At 60.3% G+C, this 23,252-nt stretch overlaps 3 protein-coding genes across 7 annotated transcripts in view; 1 reads left to right on the forward strand and 2 right to left on the reverse strand.

Annotated features, from left to right (window-relative positions):
* The window catches only part of DAG1 (dystroglycan 1), a 54,794-nt gene extending 41,401 nt beyond the window's left edge, over positions 1 to 13,393 (reverse strand). Inside the window, exon 1 of one of the 4 annotated variants that reach the window (XM_052777335.1) lies at positions 13,269 to 13,393. The gene's annotated coding sequence lies outside the window, so the exon portion shown is untranslated. Of the gene's footprint in view, positions 1 to 3,862; positions 4,059 to 9,939; positions 10,099 to 12,256; positions 12,281 to 13,268 lie in introns of those variants that run through there. The other 3 variants (XM_052777341.1, XM_052777336.1, XM_052777339.1) reach the window with 3 other exon arrangements.
* Positions 13,394 to 13,689: 296 nt separating this feature from the next.
* Positions 13,690 to 18,260, forward strand: MST1 (macrophage stimulating 1). 2 transcript variants are annotated; one of them, XM_052778196.1, is made up of 18 exons: positions 13,690 to 13,859; positions 14,170 to 14,311; positions 14,455 to 14,567; positions 14,700 to 14,814; positions 15,042 to 15,178; positions 15,251 to 15,371; positions 15,473 to 15,591; positions 15,684 to 15,849; positions 15,951 to 16,081; positions 16,157 to 16,259; positions 16,340 to 16,476; positions 16,600 to 16,635; positions 16,718 to 16,829; positions 16,909 to 16,986; positions 17,052 to 17,198; positions 17,280 to 17,386; positions 17,801 to 17,940; positions 18,022 to 18,260. In XM_052778196.1, the coding sequence occupies exons 1-18, from the start codon at positions 13,808 to 13,810 to the stop codon at positions 18,181 to 18,183; spliced, it is 2,118 nt and encodes a 705-aa protein (XP_052634156.1). In that variant the 5' UTR covers positions 13,690 to 13,807; the 3' UTR covers positions 18,184 to 18,260. The 2 variants fall into 2 exon arrangements, with proteins under 2 accessions (XP_052634156.1, XP_052634157.1); XM_052778197.1 differs by having other exon boundaries at positions 15,687 to 15,849.
* Positions 18,250 to 23,190, reverse strand: APEH (acylaminoacyl-peptide hydrolase). The gene is given in 23 exon segments (XM_052778195.1): positions 18,250 to 18,544; positions 18,630 to 18,736; positions 18,810 to 18,912; positions 18,989 to 19,179; positions 19,289 to 19,377; positions 19,457 to 19,537; positions 19,610 to 19,687; positions 19,818 to 19,959; positions 20,393 to 20,407; positions 20,409 to 20,482; positions 20,554 to 20,605; positions 20,689 to 20,783; positions 20,899 to 20,959; positions 21,126 to 21,247; positions 21,322 to 21,362; positions 21,468 to 21,559; positions 21,634 to 21,771; positions 21,900 to 22,042; positions 22,162 to 22,237; positions 22,350 to 22,431; positions 22,557 to 22,683; positions 22,764 to 22,872; positions 22,989 to 23,190. Coding segments are annotated over 23 exon segments (2,349 nt in total). The 5' UTR covers positions 23,181 to 23,190; the 3' UTR covers positions 18,250 to 18,405.
* Between the last annotated feature and the right edge of the window lie 62 nt (positions 23,191 to 23,252).

Below are 23,252 nucleotides of genomic sequence, written 5' to 3' on the forward strand. Positions count from 1 at the left end.
TGGCACCTGCAATGCTCAGGCCTGAAGAGAACAGAAAAACAAGACCTAGGAGAGCAGCACCACAGGAAAGCTGCCATGAAGCAAAGTTTAATCATTACATCATTTCTAAAGACAGATCAGCCGGACCCACAAGCGAGCACCAACCTATCTATGACTTGGGCTTAAAAAAGGACCAGAGGAGAATCCGCAATGCATCTGAAACCTGCTGGTATTTATATAGGCACTAAAAGACACCCGGGGAAAACGCCAGGCGTACACGTCCCCAGCCCCACAGGCAAAGCTCGCAGGAGCCACCGGCCCCAGGAGCCTTCCCAGAAATGGCCGGCAGCCGGCACATCTCCCTACAAGGCAGTCCTGACAGCGGCACATGCAGCCGTCCATCTGCTGCCGTGCTCTCCCGCCTCGCCGCAGCCCGAGAGCACGCATCGGGCTTTAACCCGCCCCAGACAACACATGGCAGGCACTGGTTTCGTGGCACCCCCAGAGACCACCTTCACCAGCACACCCACCTACAAACACCGCACTCCAGCGCCGGCTCCGCGTTCGCCATTAAAATTCATCTCCAGAAACCTGGGCTCAAATTGAGGCAGCATAAATTAAGCAGCGATTTGGGGCTTTGGGTGAGAGACAGCGACATCTCAGAAGAGCTCTTAGCACAGCCACGCTCATTTTAGGTGACAGGGACAAGAAAAACAAATTTGCTTGCTAAATACACATTTAGTTTAGCTGGTCATTTTGAAAAGCTCAACATTTATATTTTAGATTATGTTCTTAAATATGCCCACATCACATTGAAGGCTAGCATCTAGTGAGATCTGTTACACAGGTCCCTAAAGTTTCCTCCTCTTGATTAAAGTCAATCTTGTACATTGTCTTGAGTCAAAGGGTTCAAGAGATGGGAAAGCCATAGTCCACCCCCCAGCTACTTCTTCCCATTATTAAGCATCCTAGTAAATAAATGAGAAAAAAGTGCTCCTTTTCCAGATTTTACTTTGTCTGGCTTCCTCCTCCTCTTGTTATACACAGACTTTCATCATTTATGGTCAAAACCATTTCCGAGAACAAGGAGAGCGATCCAGCACTTTCCAGCTCTCTTGTCCCACCTGCCTACACATTATCACTGAAGAATCACCTCACCAGATGCTTCAAGGTAAAAATCACAGCTTGTCTTATTTACATTAATATTTTGTGTTAGCTGTTACAAAAATACTGCTGCTCTTAAAGGAGGCTTCTCTCAAGTCCCCTGCTCTCCTCACCTGGCATCGCTTCCCATTCTTTTAGCTTATTCTGAAAGGGCAGGACTCCTGGAAATAACTTTTCTTCTTATCTGGTAGGCACTGGTATAACAGCCCAGCCACCAAACAAGTACCAAATAACCGTGACCACCAATAATCTCACCCCATACGTGCAATCCAGGATTTCAGCTCATAGTTCCACCCCCCAATGCATGCATTACAGCAGTTCTCCCGTCCATGACACAAGGTGATTCTTGCATCATGCTTCCTTCCTACTCCTGTGCACTTTTCCTCCTATTCAATGGCCCACAAAGGTCTCAAGAGATCACGCAACACGTGCCCATGAGCAGCACACATTCTCCCATGTTGGCAAAGACTTGGAAATTCAATGTTTTGTAGAGAAAGGAATGGCTGAACCTTCTCCCTGACTCTTCCTCACAAGGCACATGTGCCCTGGCCTGCTTGAAGACCCACAGCAGCAGCATGGCCAGCTTCATAGTCCTTTCAAGCTGGTGTTACTTCCAGAGGAAGCATTTCCACCTCTCCCATCCCACCTCTCTCTCCCCTTTGTGCCGGTACAAGTGTTACAGCCGCACAGAGAAGTGGATGGGGGAGCTGACACACATTAAAGAAACCCAGCAAGAGACAAACAAGAGGCCAGTTTCCATCTGGCTCAGCTTCCTGGCTGGATGCGGGGTCTGCAAGACCACTTCCCTTTTCCCTTGCACAAGTGAAAGGCAGGACCTCTCCTGCCAGCAGCACCAGCTCAAACCAACCAAGAAGCTGAGCATGCCAAGTTTGGACACTGTAAATAACTGTGCTGTGCCAGAGCACTGAGAAAGTCACCAAGGAAAACCCAAACAATCCCAAAAGATAAAGAGAAAAAGAAATTAAACTGGTTTCAGCTGGACATCTCCCATTCATTTCCCACTATTGTCCTAAGCAGCATCTAAGCAGCACATACTGACAGCAAGGGCCACACCTCCCACAGCCAGCTGCATCCTGGTAGCAGGCAGCACAATTCACTTACAGCAGAAGTCTCCGAATGGATCTATTCCACATTAATAGTCCACTCGAGCACTTCTGGGCAAACTGCAGCAAGCAGGCAAGTGACCTGACGCAGGTTTCTTTTCAGCCACTAAGCCACTTTAAAAGACATCTAAAAATACATTAAATGCTTTTCTCATGTGACTTTTCTATGCAAGGGACTGCTCTAAAGCCTGCCAACAGCAAATGGAACAAGACGCTGCTGCAAGACCTCTTTCCTGCACGAACAGCCTGTCTGCATCATCAACTTGTTTGAGTCCAGGAGACCAGCCTAAGATAAAAACCTGGAGCAATAAGCAGTCTGCTCAGCAGCATCAGCTACTGATGTAGCACCATTTTCTCCGAAGGGCTGCGCTTCCGTTCAGAATCACCACCCAGATGGGGAGCTGCAATGTTTTACCTTGTCTCTGCTCCAGAAGGATCTTTAACTAGTTACGCACAGAAGAGTTCAAATGTATACTCCTCCCAACCAAGCCTAAAGAAGAAAAATAACTTCCCAGCTCTGCTGACACAGGTAATTCCTTTCCATTGAGGAGAGGGAAGGTAAATAGGACAACTGTTTGCCTTCAAAAGTGCTTTGCACATCAGCTCAGCTGGCAGCTACCACAAAGCCCAAGCAGGACAACACTGGCCACTTCAATTACTCCAGCTGATCCTCAAGCCCATCTCCTTAGAGTACATTTACATCACCAAGTTTCCCACCAAGACTCTTCCTCCACTCCCAGTGGGGAGCAGACAGCTTTTCTGCTCTTTTGAGATGCAGACCTGTGTGTTTACAAGCTTCTGTAGGTGCCTGGGTCTGCCTTGAACCAGAGCAGACACTGACATGCTAGGAAATTAAAAGTGTCTGCTCCTGGATCAGTTCAGGCTGCAGAGCCAAGCCATCTGCTTCTGCTGATACTGAGGGTGGCTCTTCCTCACTCCAAACCAGACACCCAGCCATGTGCCCAGGCAGCTTCTAGCTTCAGCTGACCTTTTCCAGTTGGCACAGCCTACAATTGCTGGTCCCAAACAGGGCTTAGAGTCAGCTGCGCAGAATTTGCTAAGAATCATCACCTTAAGTCACTGCTTAAAGAAGAATCCCAACCCTAAACACTTGGATAGGGAGTCAGCTTAGCCAGTCTGAATTCCCATATAAGACCAGAAAATAGGACTTCAGCATGTGAAGCACTCTCTTCCCTGGGCTCTCAGCTGGCGTGACCAAGCCACATACTACACCAGTCCAAAAGACACAAGGAAGAGCTCTGCACCCAAACTTGCTCTCCATGATCTCCCTCGTGCTGGTGGTGGACTGCTTTTCCAGCAGGATCTGAGCTGACCAACTCATCACAAAACACAGGTATGTGCACCCACGGCACAACGGGCAGAACTGCCCCTATTTGCAGGACCTGAGTTTTCATTTTAACTTCAGGAAAAATCAAATCCTAGATCTCACTGCCTCCTCTGTTCTCTGCTTTTCTTTATGGAGCAGGGGAGAAGCTGCCTCAAACTATCTCCTGAAGCACCATATCAAGGCAATGGTTTTCAACCAGCATGTGAACAGACTATAAGAAATCCATAAAAGGTGCAAAAAGGCTTACCTGAAGTCAGCAGGATTAAGTTTGCTATACAAAGTTATGCACCTCCAGGGGAAGCTTTAGGAGTCTGCAACTGAGGGAAGAGAAAAAGGCTGGAGGCTGCTGAGCTGGGTCACGCTGGCGCAAAGCACACAGCACCAGGATGCAGTGCGGAGGTCTGCAGGAAACAGCTTCTTCCTGCGACGGCAGGACAGTACCACGACCCCTTTCCCCTGGGACGCCCACAGGCCAGGCGCAGTCGACTGCCAGACCGAGCTGAGCGCACAGAGCCACATCCAGTTTGCAGATCAAAAGTCACTGAGGCGCCAGCGAGCGATGCATGGCCCTACCTGTCCCAGCAGGTCCTGGCTCCAACTCGCCGCAGCCACTGCTGGGGCAGGGCGAAAGCAGGAGGCGGAGGCGAGCAGCAGTTGCACCATTTCCACTTGACCCAACAACTAGGAACTTTCAGGAGCATGGCAGGCTTTGGCGTAGCAGCACAGGACCAGCATGGCAGGGAGAAGCAAGAGGAGGGTCAGGATTCCAGTTTCCAGGAATAAGGGGCATGCAGTACTATGGTACCAGCGCTGGGATACTGGTTTGAGGGGAGGGTGGTGACTGAACCACATCACAGGTCTGGAGTACTGCTTCTAGACTCCAGGAGCTCATCCACCTCTGATCGAGGCTTTTAAGCAAGCCTTCTCACGCCTAAATTAGCCATGGTAATCACCACGTACTTCACTCTGCCACGTTCAGCAGACAGAATTGCACGCAACTTTTATCCCGGCTTATCACCATTACCACACAGGGGAACACCGCTGCCTTCTCAGTGCTTTAAGTCCACAATATACAATTGTACATCTTTGCTGGGAGCAAATGAAGCCCTTTTTCACATTCACTTTGATTACAAAGTTTTCATGAGGCTATAAAGCCCCGTTCTTACACTTTTCTTACAGTTTACTACCAAGGGTTCGTGGGGTTTTGCATGCAGTACCATTACAACATGTTGCTTTAGCTTCCTCTGTACATTTCTGAAGGAGATTTGTATTTCTTTTCAGCAATTGTTATTCTCAGAAGATCAAACTTCTTACCTCCCTAAAGGCTGACCCCTGATATTCAAACAAAATTTTATTCTAAGATGTGATAAAGTGTTTCCTGAAATAGCAACCAGCACAAGGCTGCTGGCATATGGATAAATATAAAGCACCAGCTTCACAAACACTACTGGAAGCACAAAATTCCGCACACGGAGGACACGAAGTTTCACATTTTGGCCAAACAGCTCACTCTGGGGGAACTGAATTCATACCGTTTAAACACATACAGCGCCATGGCACAGACCTTTATGTTAGATTACATGAGATCGTTAGTCCAAATAATTTCTGTATTACTGCCACCAACAAAAACATTAGTGCCCAGCCGGAAAAAACACCTGATCTGACCTGGACGCCAATTACAATAAGGTTTACTGCCCTATTCCTCATGCTTTACTCCACATGGGATGGACAGATCTGCATTGTGACCACACTCCAAAACTTGCAGGACCACTTACACACCCCATACCACAGCTATTCTGTGCACAAACACCACATGGCAGAAGCTTTAAATGAACTCAACGTGAGAACTAATGAAATCAATGACAGAAGTTGTTCGTGCCTACTAAGTTCAGTTGTTGCCAGTACTACTGAAATTATACTTGCCAACATGTCTTAAAGCATGCGCTACTGTACAGCGTGCAGGAGAAAGGAAAGATGCTGAGGATTTTGGGGAGCAGATAGGCAAGAAGGTTTTGAATTTTAGGAAACATACTAAAGGAAGATTTGCCCTTTGAACCGGTGCAGTCTCACCCTCATCTCCAGCCAGTCTTTGCCCTGTGTCTGTAGAGGTAGAAGTCTAATTTCTGGAGAAGAAGAGACACAGCTACACTGATTCTATGTATCTTTGTGATAGGATCCTGCAAAGTTTAATTCAGAGAAGGTTTTAGAATAACCGCCTTTTATTCTCTAACGCAGGCCCCAGGCGCCATCGTAAAAATTCCACGAGAAATACTTCCTTTGGAGTGGGGAAAACACCATGCATGGTCTGTCATGCAGGAATCAGCTCCTACAGCACAGAGAGCTCACACTCCACGGATGTCAAGACCTTAGACCTTCTAGTTAGTCTAAGGGACATGAACAGGGAAGCATTGCAGCCTCAAATATTCATATCATTGCAATCCCGATGCAAAAATCATCATGCCAGATTTTCCACTAGCATCAAACTCTGTATTTGTAGATGACTACAAGACCATCTTATTAGAAGAACCCCTTACTTTGGGAAAAGCAAAGTACTCGCCCTCAGAGAAGGCAGATCTAGAGGGAGGGTCTTTTCCAAACCATTCAGTATCAGCACACTCATCTTTTTCTGCCTCCTGGCTCAAAATGCCCCTCGCTATCCACCTAGAGGCCCACACCTAAGGCCTTCCTCTAGGAATCCCAAGAGACCCAACACAAAGATAACAAAGATCTCACCTTACATTTCTACACATTATTTCAGCAATATTTAGAGAAGGCCTGATGAAACTTTTCCTTGCTGTAGAGGAAACTCTCAGCTAGAGACCAGTACTGAAGGGCTGCTTTAGAGAATAAGTTTACAGGAGAGGCACAGGAGCCATACTGGAAAAACTCAGCAACTATTTCCATTCTGATTAAAGCGGTATCTGAACAGCATCCTGGACTGCTGAATAACCAAGCACTAGAGACAGGGATTGTTTTTATCGACCATTCTTGGTCCCTCTCCCCTGTAATCGAAAAGTCCCAAAGGTGGCACACACACAAGGAAATCCTTTCGGGGCCTCATGGAAGCTCTGGGAAAAGATGCATTTCCCCAAGAGCCTGGAAGAGTCCATTTAGGGGCTGACCATGCACAAGAAAGAAGGAAGAAGCCTATCTGACAAGAAGCAAGCAGTGCCACCCTGGCAAGGGACCAACAGCACAGACAGCCCCCATGTTGTGATCTCAAGTTGTGACAGTGGCACAAGGCTTTCACATCACCTGTCGTAATTCAACACTCAAGTGGAAAACTGCTGGTTCAAACTATCACCCAGCCTTTTCTTACTCAAGCTCATCCAAAATCAATCCCCAGCCCTTGGGACTGATATAAAATGATCAGTATCTGCTACTGGAAACTCTCATCAAAATTACTGAATGCTAATCCCCACCCTTAAGGAACACACTTCACAGAAGATTAAGCTTTCTGAAGTCTAAATGTCCAATCTAGTTCAAAAAAAGAAAAGACCCAGTGTGAATTCATCACCTATATGCATTCAGCACTCGCGTGACCTGTAACTATGCTAGAGTAAACTGAAACCTCTCTCCTAATCACTTTTTCAGCCCCTGAGGAGAGAGGGGAGGAATGCCGCTCATCAGGTCCTTACCAAGGAGTATTCGAAACAAAGTATTGCAGGAAGAGGCTTCTAAGCCAATTTGTTGGAAAGCTCTGAGGAGCCAGGATCCAAAATATTTCTGAAGCTGCCCATGTAACCCTCTATGAATTGAGCCCTTCTCAGAAAGCACAGTAGAAAATACACACCATACCCTTATTTGGGGTTGCAATGACGGCAAATGCCATAGCTGAGCACTGCGGTGAGACCACAACACAAGAAAAGGGGAAGAAAGGAGAACACATCAGCGGAAACCTTCATTCAAATGTATCTTTACAGGTCAGATGAAGCTAGGAGCCTGCTTTTCTAAAGAAAAACCCCAAACAAAGCTGACCACTGTCTGCCTGCGGAGCTGGGACAAGTTCTACTACTGTTTCCAAGCCCCACCCTCTGCATGTGAAGGTCTGCCAGAGACAACATACTTTGAATCCCACCAAGACTTACTCTGCAGGCCTAGAGGACACCTGCAGGACAGTGAAACCAGGGGGGGACAATTCAACCCTGAAGAAGAAAATATCTGTTACGGCTAAGAGCACCATCCCAAGAGAGAGCTCTGCTGATGCAACGGCTCCCTGCCTCTGAGGACGGTCTGACTCTCTGACTCCCCTCCCGACCACTTTGCTAAGCCAGTGAAGAAAGGGTCTAGCTGAAAAAAAGAACAATTTTATGCCAAGTTAGCACAATCAGTTGATCGATGCATCAGCTCAGCACCACAGCTGGCATGTGGGAGGACCAAGAGGGCACAGCTGAAAGCAGGGAAAGAGAAGGGCCCTTTTAAGAACATAAAACCATGAGGCTGGCTGAGGCAACCACTCATCCTGAGCTAACCCACCACTCTCCAGCACAGGGACCATGCCCACCTCTTCCTCCTCCTCCAGCCTGGGCCTTGCTTCCTCTCCTCTCCACCTGCACTGCCAGGGTGTTGACCACCTCCTTCTGCCTGGGGCATTTACAAGCTCCTTCCATGGACAATCCAGGGTACTAAGTTGCAGAAAGTTAACCCAGGGAAAAAAAAAAAAAAAAGATCAGCTCAGCAAGACGACTGCAAACACCGTAACTGCATGTCTGGAGGTCGGACCTCTCCTCCCCGAAAGCAGCGAGCCTTACACCAGCTCAGCCATCCCACACAACTTCACCCTCTGCTGCTCACTGCGCCTCGCCCCAGGACAGCCGCGGTGGCACGGACATTGGGACTGACATGGCCCAGCAGCGACACAGCTGAGGGGGTGTCCTGGTTTCAGCTGGGATAGAGTTAACTGTCTTCCTAGTAGCTGGTACAGTGCTACGTTTTGAGTTCAGTATGTGAAGAATGTTGATAACACTGATGTCTTCAGTTGTTGCTCAGTAGTGTTTAGACTAATGTCAAGGATTTTTCAGCTTCTCATGCCCAGCCAGCGAGAAAGCTGGAGGGGCACAAGAAGTTGGCACAGGACACAGCCAGGGCACCTGACCCAAACTGGCCAACGGGGTATTCCATACCATGGGACGTCCCATCCAGTATAGGAACGGGGAAGGGGGGGCAGGGATTCGCCGCTCGGGGACTGGCTGGGTGTTGGTCAGCGGGTGGTGAGCAATTGCACTGCGCATCATTTGTACATTCCGATCCTTTCATTATTGCTGTTGTCATTTTATTAGTGTTATCAATATTAGTTTCTTCTTTTCTGTTCTATTAAACCGTTCTTATCTCAACCCACGGGTTTTGCTTCTTTTCCCGATTTTCTCCCCCATCCCACTGGGTGGGGGGGGAGTGAGTGAGCGGCTGCGTGGTGTTTAGTTGCTGGCTGGGATTAAACCATGACGGGGCCACGTGGCAGAACACCATTTGGGTTAAGGTTTGTTGTGAGCTCTCCGCAGTTAGACGTATGCAAGGGCCACAGTAAGGAGCCATGGCAGCACATGGTAGCCCAGTGGCCCCCTCTGGCTCTCGGGTCCCAGCACACTGCCCAGGGATGGGACCCCAGATGTGGACAAGACGTGCAAGGCTGCACTACTGCCACTGGCAGAGATTCCAGGGAATTTCCTACCATGCATAAAGCCTGGCTCCCAGAAACCAGCAGTGCCGGGCTGAGGTGACCTTGAGCAGGACACAGCATTTGGGAAACCACGGTGCATTCCTAGGGTGCCTTACATTGCTCGCACCCCAGCTAATAGTTCGGGCAGAAGCTACCATCGAGCAAGAAGCTCCAGCTTTAATTCAGGCCATGGTTTCAAGACATATTTGCCCAACTGAGCAGGTCACCACCAACAGAAGAGGGAGGCCCCCATTGCCTCCCCACACCCCGAACACAGCTGTGCCACTCGCCTTGCCCTGTCTCCTCCTCACCAGACACGCAGAACAGCTCACAAACCATGCGCAAGAGCCAGGGAGCTTTCTGCTGGTCCCCAGGCGATCAGCTCATGGGCTCAGCAGGCACTCACAAGAGGAAGGGAGCGGGCCTGCCCGGCCAGGGGACTTGGACCATCTCCTTTGGACAGTGTTGCACCAGCAGATCATCTTGGATGCTCATGAAAAACACAATGCCAAAAAAAAGTGGTAACATCAAATACATACAACCATCTTTCCCACTGGCAAGCTAAAATTTTATCCCAGAAAAGCTGAACCAGAGACAGTTTAAGCCAACAGATAAGTGCAGGGAGATACGCCGACAGAAAAAGGCACTAGACTAGGAAGTGCACTTACCTAGCATATTCACACAGGTTAATATATTAACTCTACGTCCAGCAGCACCTTAGTAGTTTGCTCAAACTTATTCAGTCTCACAGAACAAGCCCTAAAAGCACAGATTCTTCAGGTTGATCTTTTATTTTCCACGGCTTAAACATGGTCACAGTCCTCTGCGAATGGGGTTTAAGGTACAGAGCTCTCCAGACTGCACAAACATCCTAAGAACAAACATTTTCAGCATACCAAGAGCTCAGATACGCTAGGTCAATCCCACTGTGTTTATTTGTATTTCGCCCAAATCACTGCTGAAGTACTCGGAGCTCAAGAAGTGACAGCCTCCCACTGATTCAGCAAGAGACCAGAAGTAATTGGTAGACAGTCTACAAGCACCACAAAGAATGCTGGAGGCATTTATTTACAAGACCCCTGTTTGCCCAAGGAGAATTCAGAGTTTGCAGTTTCCTCATTCAAATTAATCAATACTAGAATTAATTTCTCCATACTGTTCTTCAGCTAACAGTAGCAAAAGCACAAACCATCCAAAATCATCCCCACAACAAAACTTTCCAGATAGCTCTCATTGCTGAAAAGAGACAGAGTGTTTTACTCCCATCAGCTGGAGTTCCTCCCCAGGCTGGCACAGCACCCTGGTATCTCTCCAGGACAGTCTCTCTCATTATCTCTCCAAGGGACATGGAAAAGGCAAGGAGACACCATTCCTACTGTTGAGGGACACCAATCCTGCCAGGGCAGAACCATCACACCCTCTCTGCCAGGCTGACAACACACTGCATCTCACGCCTGTGCTGTGGACACTGATGCATGAAAATTCCCACAGAACCCAGCTGCTGCAACCACACGGTCCTCTCCTCTGTCAGACCCAAGCAGGACCACTGGTCTTTAGTGCAAAGCACCAATGCACCTCTCAGGCTTGTCAGCTGGCGCACTCACACAAGCCAGGCCGCAGCAGCGCTCCCTCCGTTACCCCCTTGCTGCCAAAGTACAGCTCTGCAGACAAGAGACACGCGAGAATTCCTCCAGACCAGCCGTCCGTGGAAGACAAGTTACAGTCAGAGCTTTGAGCCAATTCCAGCCACTCACTTTGCAGTTGAAGCCAGCAAAAGGTCTCACTCTACCTGTCATGCGTCCTCCTTCATTTCTCGTAGCAGCCAAGCCCAGCACACCGGGCAGTGAGAGGCGAGAGGAGAAAGAAGTGGATAAGCAGCGCTTGAGCTAGCAATGAGTACCAGCCATTTCTAAAAGCAGAGAAGTGCTCGGGGTTAACAAATCCCATACAAAACCTACTGGTACACAGCGAGGCGCAGAACACCTTTACTGGTATCAGCCCCACAGCTTTTACCAATTCTCCAGGCCTAGTATCAACAATTAAGCAGAATTTACTACTCGGTTTACACAATACTTAAAGAAATGGGTATTTCTAAGCTAGCATGTGCTGTCAACAACATCTTCTAGTTATTCAAGAATTCGTGCCAGCTCCCAGAGAAGTGAGTGCAAACTCCTGCAGCAAGAAGACGGCACGACCTGGAATCAGCCAGGCTTTGCTGATTACTCCTCTGAGTAAACAGTGGTGTTCCCAGCACTTCAGCTTGCTCTCAAGCTTCCCCCGTTGGCATACTACCCTATATTTAGGATAGAAGAGCACAATGACAAGCATCGGGAAGAATGAATAAGTGGTTTAGGATGTTCGGTATAGCGGCAGAGACTGTGCGAAGAAACCTATGAATTAGAAACTCTTAAAGCGAGGAAAGGAATCTGTAAAGCTAAAGATGCGAACAGACAGCATTCCATATAGAAAGTTAAATAACAAACTTTGTTAAGAACAGTAGTCCCAAGGCAAGAGATACTAGCGGTCCATCCAGTAACACCAGTGAAAAGAAGCCCCTGCCTGGAGGGGTTGAGAGAAGACAGACAAGTGTTTGGTCTTTTTATACAAAAAAGAGGATTTTAATCTCTTTTTGGACAGGTGAACAACATCAGTGCCGTTTTCCCAAGCCTAGGAGCCCAAAGCTCCAGGACTGAGGGAGACACAGCACCTCAGGGACCGACTGCGAACCCTGCCGCCCAGCTCCCACGTCCCACTGCCTGCACCTTCCCACCCCCAGCAGCAGAGACCAGGTTAAGCTCTAAGAGCACACACGGGGAGTTTGTGACCTGCAAGCCTGCAGCAAAACTTGCTAAATTCATACTCGCTGACTTGACGGGTGCCGGAGACTCGGGGGAGCCGCTCCACAGCCTGTTGCTTCTGAGGAGCCGGGGAGGCCACAGGGAATATTCTGCATTTATGCCTTTTTGTGCAGCAGAACTTACTTACTCGCATTTAGTCGCCCGCCCCGCTGACTGAAGTTTGCCTGTGGGTCTGCGACGCCCGGAACAGCCTCTGCTGTTACTCACGCTGGCAGCCCCGAGACCCAAGGTCAGCCCTCGGAGCCGGGGGGGCCCCGCAGAGCCCCCCGCGAGTTCTGCCCGTCCCGCAGTGGGGCCGAGAGCCGAGGGGCTGCGGCGGGGGGAGCGCACCCAGAGCGACACCCAACTCCGCCGGGTACCTGGAAATCCAGCGGCGCTCCCACGGAGCCAAGCCGGTCCCGGTGAGCGGGGAGAGCCGCCGGGTTCCCGCACACGGGGCTGGGCCGAGCCCGGGGAGCCCACACGGTGCATCCAGGGACCGGCTGCCGCCGCCGCCGCCGCCCCCAGCACCCGGGCCGCTCCCACCGCCCCCGCCGGCGGCTGCAGCGAAGCCCCACGCCTCGCCCGGTACAGCCCAACCCGGCCCAGCCGCTCGGTGCCCCGCGCCGGGCCCGCTCCGCCGCCCGCCCGCCCGCCGGCAGGGCCCGGCCCCGCCGGGCATCCCCGGGCGCGGCGCCCGCCCAGGCCCCGGCGGGGGGCCCCGGAGGGCGCCCGAACGGCTGCCCCGGCGGGGGGGGGGGGGGGGGGGGGTGCTGGGCACCGGGCGGCGGGGAAAACAACGAGGAGAAGGGAAGCGCGGCAAGCCGGGGGGCAGCAGCGCCGGGGCCGGACCCCGCGGTCAGCCCGGGATGCCGCCCGCGCCCGGCCCCGGCAGGCCGCGGAGGGCGCGCCGGGGCTGAGGCGGCGGCGGGCCGCCCCCGGCGGGCCGGGCCGGGCCGCCCTTCTACCCCGCGCACCGGGAGGCCCGGGCCCGCCGCGCCACGCCTCTGCCCAGGCCGCGTCGCCGCTCCCGGCCCCGCTCCCGCTCCCGGCCCGCCCGGTAGGCCAAGGGCAGGTCGGCCCTGCAGGTGCCGCCGCAGCCCCGCGCCGCCGCCACCGGGCGGAGGCCAGGCGTCCCTCCCGTCCCCGCGGCCCCTCACCGTGCGACGGCCGGGCCCGGAGGCCGCTCCCCGCCGGCTCTCGCCGCCAGCGGCCCCGACGCACCGAGCGGGCGGCGCGGCGCGAGCGCGACCCCCGCGCGGGCACGTACCTGGGGGAGGGGCGCGGGGCGCCTAGCAACCGGCGGCACGAGCGCGCCGCGGCCAATCGGCGACCGGCGCCCTCGCCCGCCCCGCCCCCTCCGCCCCGCCCCACCTGGCCGCGCGCGGCCCCTCCTCTCTCTCTCTCTCTCTCTCTCTCCCCCCCCGCCCCGCCCCCGCCCCCGCCCCCGCCCCGCGGCCGTCCCACGCGGCCCCGCCCTCCCCGTCGCCCCGCCCCGCCCCCCTCTTGGCCCCGCTCCAAGCCCCGCCCCACACCTCCCGTCGGCCCCGCCCCCCGCGCTCTAGGCCCCGCCCCGCCCGCCCCACGCGCGGCCCCGCCGCGGGGTGACCCCGGCCCCGCCTGGCCCCGGGCCCGCGGGCAAATATTTGCCTGGGGCCGGCCCCGCTCTCCAGCAGCCCGGGGACGCGGGGCCGCCGCCATGCTGGCCGTGCTGGGGGTCCTGCTCGCCCTGGCCGCGGCCCTGGGCTCAGGTAGGTCCCCGGGCTGGGCCGCCGTGGGGCAGCGTGGGGTCTAGACAGGCCTAGGGGCCAGGCCAGGAGCCCGCAGGCCACTGCCCTGTCCCGCGGCGCGGGGCGGGGGGGGGAATCGGGAATTAGGGGGCTGCAGCGGGGGCTGTGCACCCTGTAGAGTGGGGACCCTCCTGCTCCACGGGCCACGGATCCTGTGGTCCGTGGGGCAGGGGTCCCGCTGCTCCGTGGGGCAGGGATCCCCCATTGCGCAGGCCTCGGGTGTCCCCGCTGGGCCCCCACGGGCATGCTGAGCTCCTGCCTCACTCCCCAGGCCACCGCTCGCCCCTCAATGACTTCCAGCGCCTGCGAGCCACCGAGCTGCTGGCAGTGCCCGCGGACCCACCGCCGCCGCTGCCGGAGCGGGGCTCTGCCGAGCAGTGTGCCCAGCGCTGTGCCGCCAGCCTGGTTTGCCGGTGAGCGGGACGGGTGGGAGTGCAGGGGGCCACGACACCGGGGTCACTCCGTACACTTGGGTGCTGGGTACCCATGTCTGTGCGTGCCCCACGGGTCCTGGCCCCGCCACGGTGCCATGCCAGGCTCCCGCTGTGCCTCCCAGGGCTTTCCACCACGACCGGCAGAGCCAGCTGTGCCAGCTGCTGCCCTGGACCCAGCACTCGCCCCACGTTCAGCTGCAGAAAAACATCCACTATGACCTGTACCAGAAGAAAGGTGGGCTGGTGCCACGGGTGGGCACGGGGACACCACAGACCGGGCATAGGGCACGCGGCTCAGGGCTTCCCACGGCCCACGTGCCCTGGCTCGGCCCGCCGGGGCTCTGACGTGGTGCCCGGCTCTGCCCAGACTACCTGCGGGACTGCATCGTGGCCGACGGCTCCAGCTACCGCGGCACACGGGCCACCACAGAGAAGGGTCTGCGCTGCCAGCACTGGCAAGCCACAACACCCCATGACCACAGGTGCCCCCGTGTCCCCGGCTGCCCCGCGGCACCCGCCAGTGGCCCTGGGCAGCATGGGGCAACGAGGAATGGGCTGGGGACAGCGTAGGGGCAATGGGGACAGCTTGGGGGCAATAGGGACAGCATGGGGCCAATAGCACCGACCAGGGGTGGCACAGCATTGTGGCTGTGCTCCCCTCGGGATGAGGGGCTCCTGGCAGCCCTCCTACCCACCCTGCTGCCAGCAGGTTCCTGCCATCCCCCCGCAACGGGCTGGAGGAGAATTACTGCCGAAACCCCGACCGGGACAAGCGGGGCCCGTGGTGTTACACCGTCGACCCCAACATACGACACCAGAGCTGCAGCATCAAGAAGTGCGAGGATGGTGAGTGCCGCGGCCCAGGGGCACCCTGTGCCACGTGTCTTCGCCCCACTGAGCCTCCCTGGCTGTCGGCAGCCGTCTGCATGACCTGCAACGGGGAGGAGTACCGCGGCGCCGTGGACCATACCGAGTCGGGGACGGAGTGCCAGCGCTGGGACCTGCAGCACCCACACAAGCACCCCTACCACCCCGACAAGTACCAGCCCCCAGCCCCAGGCAGCACGCAGCCGCCCTGACCGTGCCAGGTGCCGGGGCGGTGGTGCCACCCTCAACCACCGCTCCCCTTCTCTGGCCCAGGTATCCCGACAAGGGGCTGGACGACAACTACTGCCGCAACCCCGACAGCTCCGAACGGCCCTGGTGCTACACCACCGACCCAGCGCGGGAGCGCGAGTACTGCCGCATCCGCCTCTGCAGTAAGTCCCCGCCGGTGTCACCACACAGCTGGGACTGGGGGTCCCGGGTGCCACCCTAACCTTGCCGCTCTGCCCCTCTCCGGCCACGCAAGCAGAGAAACGCCCACGGCCCCTCAATGTCACCACCGGCTGCTTCAGGGGCAAGGGTGAAGGCTACCGGGGCCAGGTGAACATCACCGTGTCGGGGATCCCCTGCCAGCGCTGGGATGCCCAGACCCCCCACCGACACCACTTTGTGCCCGAGAAGTACCCGTGCAAGTAAGGGTGGGGAGGGGATGTGCCCGGGGAGGGCGGCGGTGGGCAGCACCCATGGACGTGGGCTGGGGGGGCAGGGGGCACCCACACGGCCTCTCCGCCAGGGACCTGCAGGAGAACTACTGCCGCAACCCCGACGGCTCGGAGGCACCGTGGTGCTTCACCGCCCGCCCCACCATCCGCATCGCCTTCTGCTTCCACATCCGCCGCTGCCCCGACGAGCTGGGTGCCCAAGGTGAGCCCCCCCCCCCCCAGGTACCTGCCCCCGGGGTGCCTGCCGGGGGTGCCAGCCCTCCCCGCCTGTCCCCAGAGTGCTACCACGGCCACGGCGAGCGCTACCACGGCCACGTCAGCAAGACACGCAAGGGCATCACCTGCCAACCGTGGGCTGCCCAGGCGCCCCACGTGCCCCAGTGAGTGTGCGAGGGAGCGTGCCAGGCAGCAGCGTGTGGGGACGGGGATGGGGATGGGGATGGTGACTTCCTCCCGGCAGGATCTCGCCCATCACCCACCCTGGGGCACACCTGGAGGAGAACTACTGCCGTAACCCCGATAACGACAGCCACGGCCCCTGGTGCTACACCATGGACCCCCGCACCCCCTTCGACTACTGCGCCATCAAGCCCTGCTGTGAGCCCCTACCTGCGCCCCTGCAGAGCTACGGGGGGTCCCCGGCCACCCCCTGGGGTGGTTTTGGTCCCCCCAGGGTGCCTGGATCCTGCCCCGGTGCCACCCTCTGCTTTCTCTCTGCAGCTGGCAGCACGGTGCCTTCTATCCTGGAGAGCGCAGGTGGGGGCCCATAGGTGCCAGGTGGGTGCCACGGGGCAGGTGCCAGCGGCGCGGCGCCGGCTGACACCTGCCCTGCCCGCAGACGCGGTGGTGTTTGAGCAGTGCGGCCGGCGGGACGAGAGGCTGCAGTGGAAAGGGCGCATCGTCGGTGGCCAGCCCGGCAACTCACCCTGGACCGTCAGCATCCGCAACCGGTGAGCGGGCTCCCCGCCGGCACCGCCACGTAGCCGGCGTCCCCCCCTCCTCCGGGAGCTCACCCTCCCGTCCCCACAGGGCCGGCGTGCACTTCTGCGGCGGGTCCCTGGTGAAGGAGCAGTGGGTGATCAGCACACGCCAGTGCTTCTCCTCCTGGTAAGGCCGGGGCCGGGGCGTGGGGTGCCGGGAGCCCCCCGCACCCTCACATCGCCATCCCGCAGTGACGCTGACCTGACGGGCTACGAGGTGCAGCTGGGAACGCTCTTCAAGGACCCCGGCCCCAGGGACCCTGACCAGCAGACCATCCCCATCGCGCGGATCGTCTGCGGCCCCTCCGAGTCCCAGCTGGTGATGCTGAAGCTGGCGAGGTGAGCGGCCGTGCCCCGGCCCCCGCCGTGCCCCACTGCCGGCTGGGCTGGCACCGCATCCCGCTGCCCCTCTCGTCGCAGGCCAGCCGCTCTGAATGGGCGCGTGGCCCTGATCTGCCTGCCGCCCGAGCGCTACGTCGTGCCCGCCGGCACCGTCTGTGAGATCGCCGGCTGGGGGGAAACCAGAGGTACCTGCTGCAGGCAGCCCCTGCCAGGGCATCCCCTGCAATGGCGTCCCCTGCCCATGGCATCCCCCTGCCCGCAGCATCCCCGTGTCCCTGGCATCCCCCTTCCATGCCATTTTCCTGCCCATGCCATTCCCCAGCAACAGCATTTCCCTGCCCACAGCATCCCCTGCCCACGACATCCCCCTTCCACAGCATCCCCCTGCCCGTGACATCCCCCGTCCATGCCAGTCCCCACCAACAGCATTCCCCTGCCTGCGACATCCCCTGCCCGCAGTACCCCCCGAGAGGGCACTCCTCCTGCAAAGGCATCACCTTGCACGCTGCGTGCCCCCCACCCACAGCATCCACCCACCCATAGCATCCCCCTGCCACGGCATCCCCCTGCCCGCTGCCCCGTGTGCTCGCTGCCCGCAGGCACGGCGGACGGCAGCGTGCTGAACGTGGCGCGGCTGCCCGTGCTGGCCCACGGCGAGTGCAATGCGGCGCTGCGCGGGCGCCTGAAGGAGAGCGAGCTGTGCACCGCCCCGCTGCGTGCCGGCGTGGGGGCCTGCGAGGTGAGCCGGGCCCCGGACCGCCACCTCAGAGAGCCCACGGGTGCCAGCACCGGGGGTGACGCCGCTCTCCGGGTGCCGCAGGGAGATTACGGGGGGCCGCTGGCCTGCCTCACCGCCGACTGCTGGGTGCTGGAGGGGGTGATCACCCCCTCCCGCGTCTGCGCCCGCACTGACCAGCCCGCCCTCTTCATCCGCGTCTCCCTCTACGTCGACTGGATCCACAAGGTGATGAAGATGGGCTGAGCCGGCTCAGCCCCAGCCTGGCACAGCCGCCACCGTGCAATAAAGGCCCGGCCGTGGCTGCGGAGGTTGGCACTGCACAGGGTCTCGCGTGTTTATTTAGAGCTGAACCCCAACTCCTGTCCTGCCCCAGCTACGTCCGCTCCATCTGCCTCTGCTCCTGGTGTGGTCCCCAGGGCCACTGGTCACCCCAGGGCCAGCACAGCCGCCGGGCCACCGTGGGCACTAGGGGCTGTGCCGTCCCGTGCCGTCCCTCCGGGGCTGCCCCAGGTGCTGGAGGAGCCAGCGGGCGCAATTCCCGAAGACGTCGGCCTCCGTCTCCACGCCGGCCAGCGCGTGGCCGCCCTCCGGGTACCACAGCAGCCTGCGGGGCGGGACGGGACAGGGGGATGCTCGGCCGGCACCCCGGGGTTCCCTCCCTGCTCCCGCCCCCCCTGCACCCCACTCACCGCACCGGTACCCCCCTGGCCCGCAGCACCCGGTACAGCTCCAGCGCTTGCGTGGGGCTGACGCGCCGGTCCCGGGCACCCACGCACAGCAGCACCGGCGTCCGCACCTGCGGCACAGCCGGCGGTGGGTGCCCAGCACCCTGCGCCCGGCACCCCGCACCCAGTCTGCCCCTGCCTTACCCGGGCTGCCTGGGCGATGGGTGAGCGCAGCAGCATGGTGGCCAGCTCCTCGGCGCGGGGCACCCGCTCGAAGGAGTAGGGCAGCCCCAGGGAGGTGTAGCGCCTGCGGCACGGAGGTGCTGGTGGGTGCCGTGGGGATGTAGCGTTGCACAGCATGGGATGGGGGGAACGGCACTCACCAGTCGGGGATATCGGAGGTGCCCAGCAGCGCGGGCAGGTTGGAGACGGGGCTGCGCAGGGCACAGGCTTGGTAGCGCTCGGGTTCGCGGGAGAGGAGGTGGAGGGCGATGAAGGCTCCGTGGGAGCCGGCCAGCAGGGCCAGGCGGTGCGGGTCTAGAGGCTCGCTGCTCAGTGCCTGCTCCACCGCCAGCTGCACCCGTGGGGCACCCACCATCAACACCCCACCAACAGCACCCAAACATCAGCACTGCCCCCCCCCCAGCAGCACCCCTGACACCCCCCAGCCCAGTGCCCCTCACCTGGGTGTCTGCCACGTCCTGCTCACCCACGTGGGAGAGCAGGGAGCTGATGCCAGCCTGGCCGAAACCCAGGGATCCACGGTAGTTCACTGGGGAGATGGGGGCTATGGGTGCCACATCCCCCGTGGCACACAGGGGCCACGCGTCCCTGGGCTCCCCGGCACTCACCCAGGAGCACGGCGAAGCCCAGCCGGCACAGCGCGGCCATGCTCGGGCGCCAGCGGGCGTCGAAGACGGCGTGGGGTCCACCTGGGGCCGGCGGGGACGTCACCTGGGGTGCCACCAGTGCTGCCAGGGTGTCCCCGCCGTCTCCTCACTCACCGTGGGGGCACACGACGAGGGGATGCGGTGCTGTGCCGTCCGTCGGGCTCAGCAGCAGGGCCTCGAAGGCCTGGGCACCTGCGCCAGGGAAGGGGTCCCACTCAGCACCCACTACCCTAGGCACCCGGCACTCTGCCCACCCCCCCCACCCAAGGGCCCCCAGCACCCAGGCGGCACCCAGGTGCGGTGGGGGCCCCCGGGCGCTCACCGTGTGCAGCGGGGCTCTGCCCACTGCAGAGTGGATGGACTGTCAGGGTCTTCCAGGTGACACCGGGCACCGCTGGGGCATCCTCCACGGGCACCCAGCGGAGGGGCAGCTCCCGGCCCGCCGGCGGCAGCACCGCCACCACCTGGGGATGGGCAATGGGTGGCACGGGGGCACCCCTGCCCCAGGGCAGCCAGCCCCTGCCAGCGTGTAATCAGCCACAACGTGCCTGGGGTCCCGGTGCTCTGTGGCGCTGAGCCATCCTGTGCCTTGCATGGATGTGCCATGCCGTGCTGTCCTTGGCCATGCCATGCTGTACCTAGCCCTGGCATGCTGTGCCAGGCTGTGCCATGCCATGCTGCACTGTGCCTTGCCACACTATGCCATGCTGGATCTGGCTGTGCACCCCATGCTGGGCTGTGCCGTGCCACACTCTCCTGAGCTGTGCCTGGCTGTGCCATGCCACACCACGCCACAATTCGTCGTGCCATGCTGTACCGTGCCATGCTGTGCTATGCCTGCCTGCGCATTGCTGTGCCATATCGCACTGTGCCGCGCGGTGCCAGGGCTCTGCTCACCAGGCTTGGGGGGCGGGTGGGGGGCCGAGCAGGTGGCCACCAGCAGGTCCCACTGGAGGGTGAGCAGTTCCCAGCACCCTTCTGGTGACCCTGGGGACAGAGAGCACGCTGGCGCTCATGGATGCTCGCCGGGGCACCGCGGGCGGCCCGGTGCCGCATACCTGCCGTCAGGTTGGTGACGGTGGCCGCCTCCGTGTCCACGAGCAGCAGGTCCTGCGAGGGGGCAGAGCACAGGCAGCCGTGTCACCACAGGGTGTGGGGGGGCCACATCCCCATCCCCTGTCCCCAGGGCTCACCGTGCGGCTCCGCTGTGGGGTGCCCAGCACGGCTCGCCGGCTGTCAGCTGCCCAGCACCGTGGTGGCAGTGCCTCCCCGTAGAGCCCGGTAAAGGCTGCGAGCAGGACAGAATGCTGGTGAGCAGGGGTCACGGGCACCTGGCACGGGGGGGGGGGGGTCCCGGCCCCCTGGCAGCGCCCAGCCCTGCCTGCCCGCCATGCCACACTCACCCTCCATGGGCTCCTGCACCACGTCGAGCACCGTTGCCGTCTGCCTCGTCTGCCAGGTGAGCTGGGGAGAGCCGGCGGTCAGGGACGTGCCCCACCGGGGAAACTGAGGCAGGGGGACTGGGGGCCGAGCCCACTCCCCACCCTGGCCGGGCACTGTGAGAGGCTGTGCCGTCAGGGACTGGGTCCCACGCCAGTGGCACGGCCGTGCCCGCAGGGCCCCCGCTCACCATGCGCAGGCGCAGGCACTGCCGGTGGGGCCCCCCCAGGCCCCCCTCCAGGTAGAGCAGGCGCCGGCCGTCGGGGCTGAGCCGTGGGGAGCAGGCAGCGCCACGCTCAGCTGACAGCAGCTCTGTGGGCAGCAGGGGGTCAGCGCCCCGGGGGACCCCTGGGACTCGGGGAACCCCCTGCCTTCCCGGTGCTCACCGCAGCGCCCACCGGCCAGGTCCAAGTGGAAAATCCCTGACCTGGGGAGGAGGCATGGGTCAGGCTGGAGCCCTGCAACCGTGCGGAGCCACGCTGGCATGGGGGTGGGCATCCTGGCACGGCGCTGGGTGCCGGAGGGTACCCACCTCCTGTTGGAGCAGGCGCTTAGCCCCAGGCGGAAGGGCTCGTGCCACCAGCCCACGAACACCACGCCGCGGTCATCCGGGCACCACAGGGCCTGTGCGACAGCCGGGCTCATCCCGCAGCCCCAGGCTGGTCCCCTCGGGGCTCCCCCCTGCACCCCGTCCTGACCTGGCCAGGGGAGAGGTGCTCCGGGACGCCCTCCAGCACCGAGACGCTGCTGCCCTCCAGGTCCAGGGCGCAGAGGACGGGCACGCTGCGGGTGCTCAGCGCCTCCCCCCAGTCCTCGCGGTACACGAACTGCTCGCCCTGCGGCACGGCCCCGTCAGCCCCACGGCTGGTGGTGCTAGACATGGGGCTCTGTGCACGGCATGCTCGTGGGGTGCGTGGCACGCTTATGGGGTGCACAGCCTGCTCACGGGGCGCACGGCACCCACCTCCTCATCCTCGTCCTCCTCCGCCGGCCTGGCTGCTCCCGGCACATCCCAGGGGCAGGGGGGCCGTGGTTTGGGCCGGCACTTCTCGGCCACGTAGAGCAGCCGTGTCTCCGAGCGGGACCAGGCCAGGCAGGCGAAGGGCCCTGGCACGGTAAGAGGGTGCCAAAGCCCAGCCTGGCACAGGCACAGCTGGGCACTGGGGCCGCCAGCCGTGCCACCCTCGCCTGTGTCACGGGCAGGGGGCACGGGGCAGGGACCCTACCCTCCGTGTAGACCTCCCCGTGCTTCCCCAGCGCCGTGAGGTCCACACTGTGGCTGCGCCCGCCGCTGCCCCACACCTGGGGGGGGACAGGGGTCAGCACCGGCACACCATGGCCGTGGCGCCCGGCGCTGGCACTGCAGCCACCCCGGTGAGCCCCGAGGCTGCGGTGACAGGGCAGCCCGCGTTACCTCCAGCAGCTCGTGGCCCCGCCGTGGGCAGCGGCTGAGCACGGCGCGGTGCTGCCCCGTGGGCGAGTCCTGGCTGAGGAGCCTGCGGGCAGGAGGGAGGCAGGCTGCGGCGGGTGGCACGCTGCTGGCACCGGCCACGCCGCTGGCACCGGCCACGCCACAAACACCAGCCATGCCGCCCCACCCCGCGGCCCGTCCGTGCCGTACCGGTGGTGGATCTCGGCGCTGAGCGCTGCCCGACTGACGGCGAGGTCGCCGCTGCCCGTGCGCCGCAGGCTGTAGTGGCGGCTGAAGCGCAGGAGCCGGCGACGGGGCAGGTCGGGGCGGCTGCACTCTGCGGGAGGGGGCCGTCAGCAACTGCCCCCGCCGGCCCCGTGGGCCGAAAGCGCCGGGGCAGCCGAGCCCACAGCTCACCAGTGTAGAGCAGGAAGGTCTGTCCCCCCGCGGCGGCCCCGAGGGCGGCACGGGTGATGGCGGGGAACCGGCTCAGCTCCCGGTAGCAGGCGGCGGGGCTGCCGGCCGCCTGGGTGGGGGAAAAGGCACGCTGGCAGGGGGCAAGCTCACCCCTCTGCCCATGCCCACCCCCCCAAAACGGGGCCGTGCCCACCCACGCAGCCCCCCCCGGGCCCCCTCGCCCACCTCCGCGCCCCGCTCCGTCCCCGAGGCCATGGGGCCTTGCTCCGCCGCGCTGGGCCGTCGGCGCCTGCCGCTCGGCAGCGGGCAGGCTGCCAAGGCATGCGCGAGCTGGCGCCAGCCCTCCAGCTGCCCTGCGCTGCCCGCCGCGCCCGGGGCGGCTGGGCGGCGTTCGCCCTCTGCCGTGGCACGCCGCATCGCCGGTGGCACAAACGCCGAGCTGTGTGGGAGAAGGGTCCGGTGGCCGCGACGTCCTGGGGCGCCGGGAGC

This window comes from Harpia harpyja, chromosome Z, assembly GCF_026419915.1.
Source record: "Harpia harpyja isolate bHarHar1 chromosome Z, bHarHar1 primary haplotype, whole genome shotgun sequence".
In the NCBI taxonomy this organism is placed as follows: domain Eukaryota; kingdom Metazoa; phylum Chordata; class Aves; order Accipitriformes; family Accipitridae; genus Harpia; species Harpia harpyja.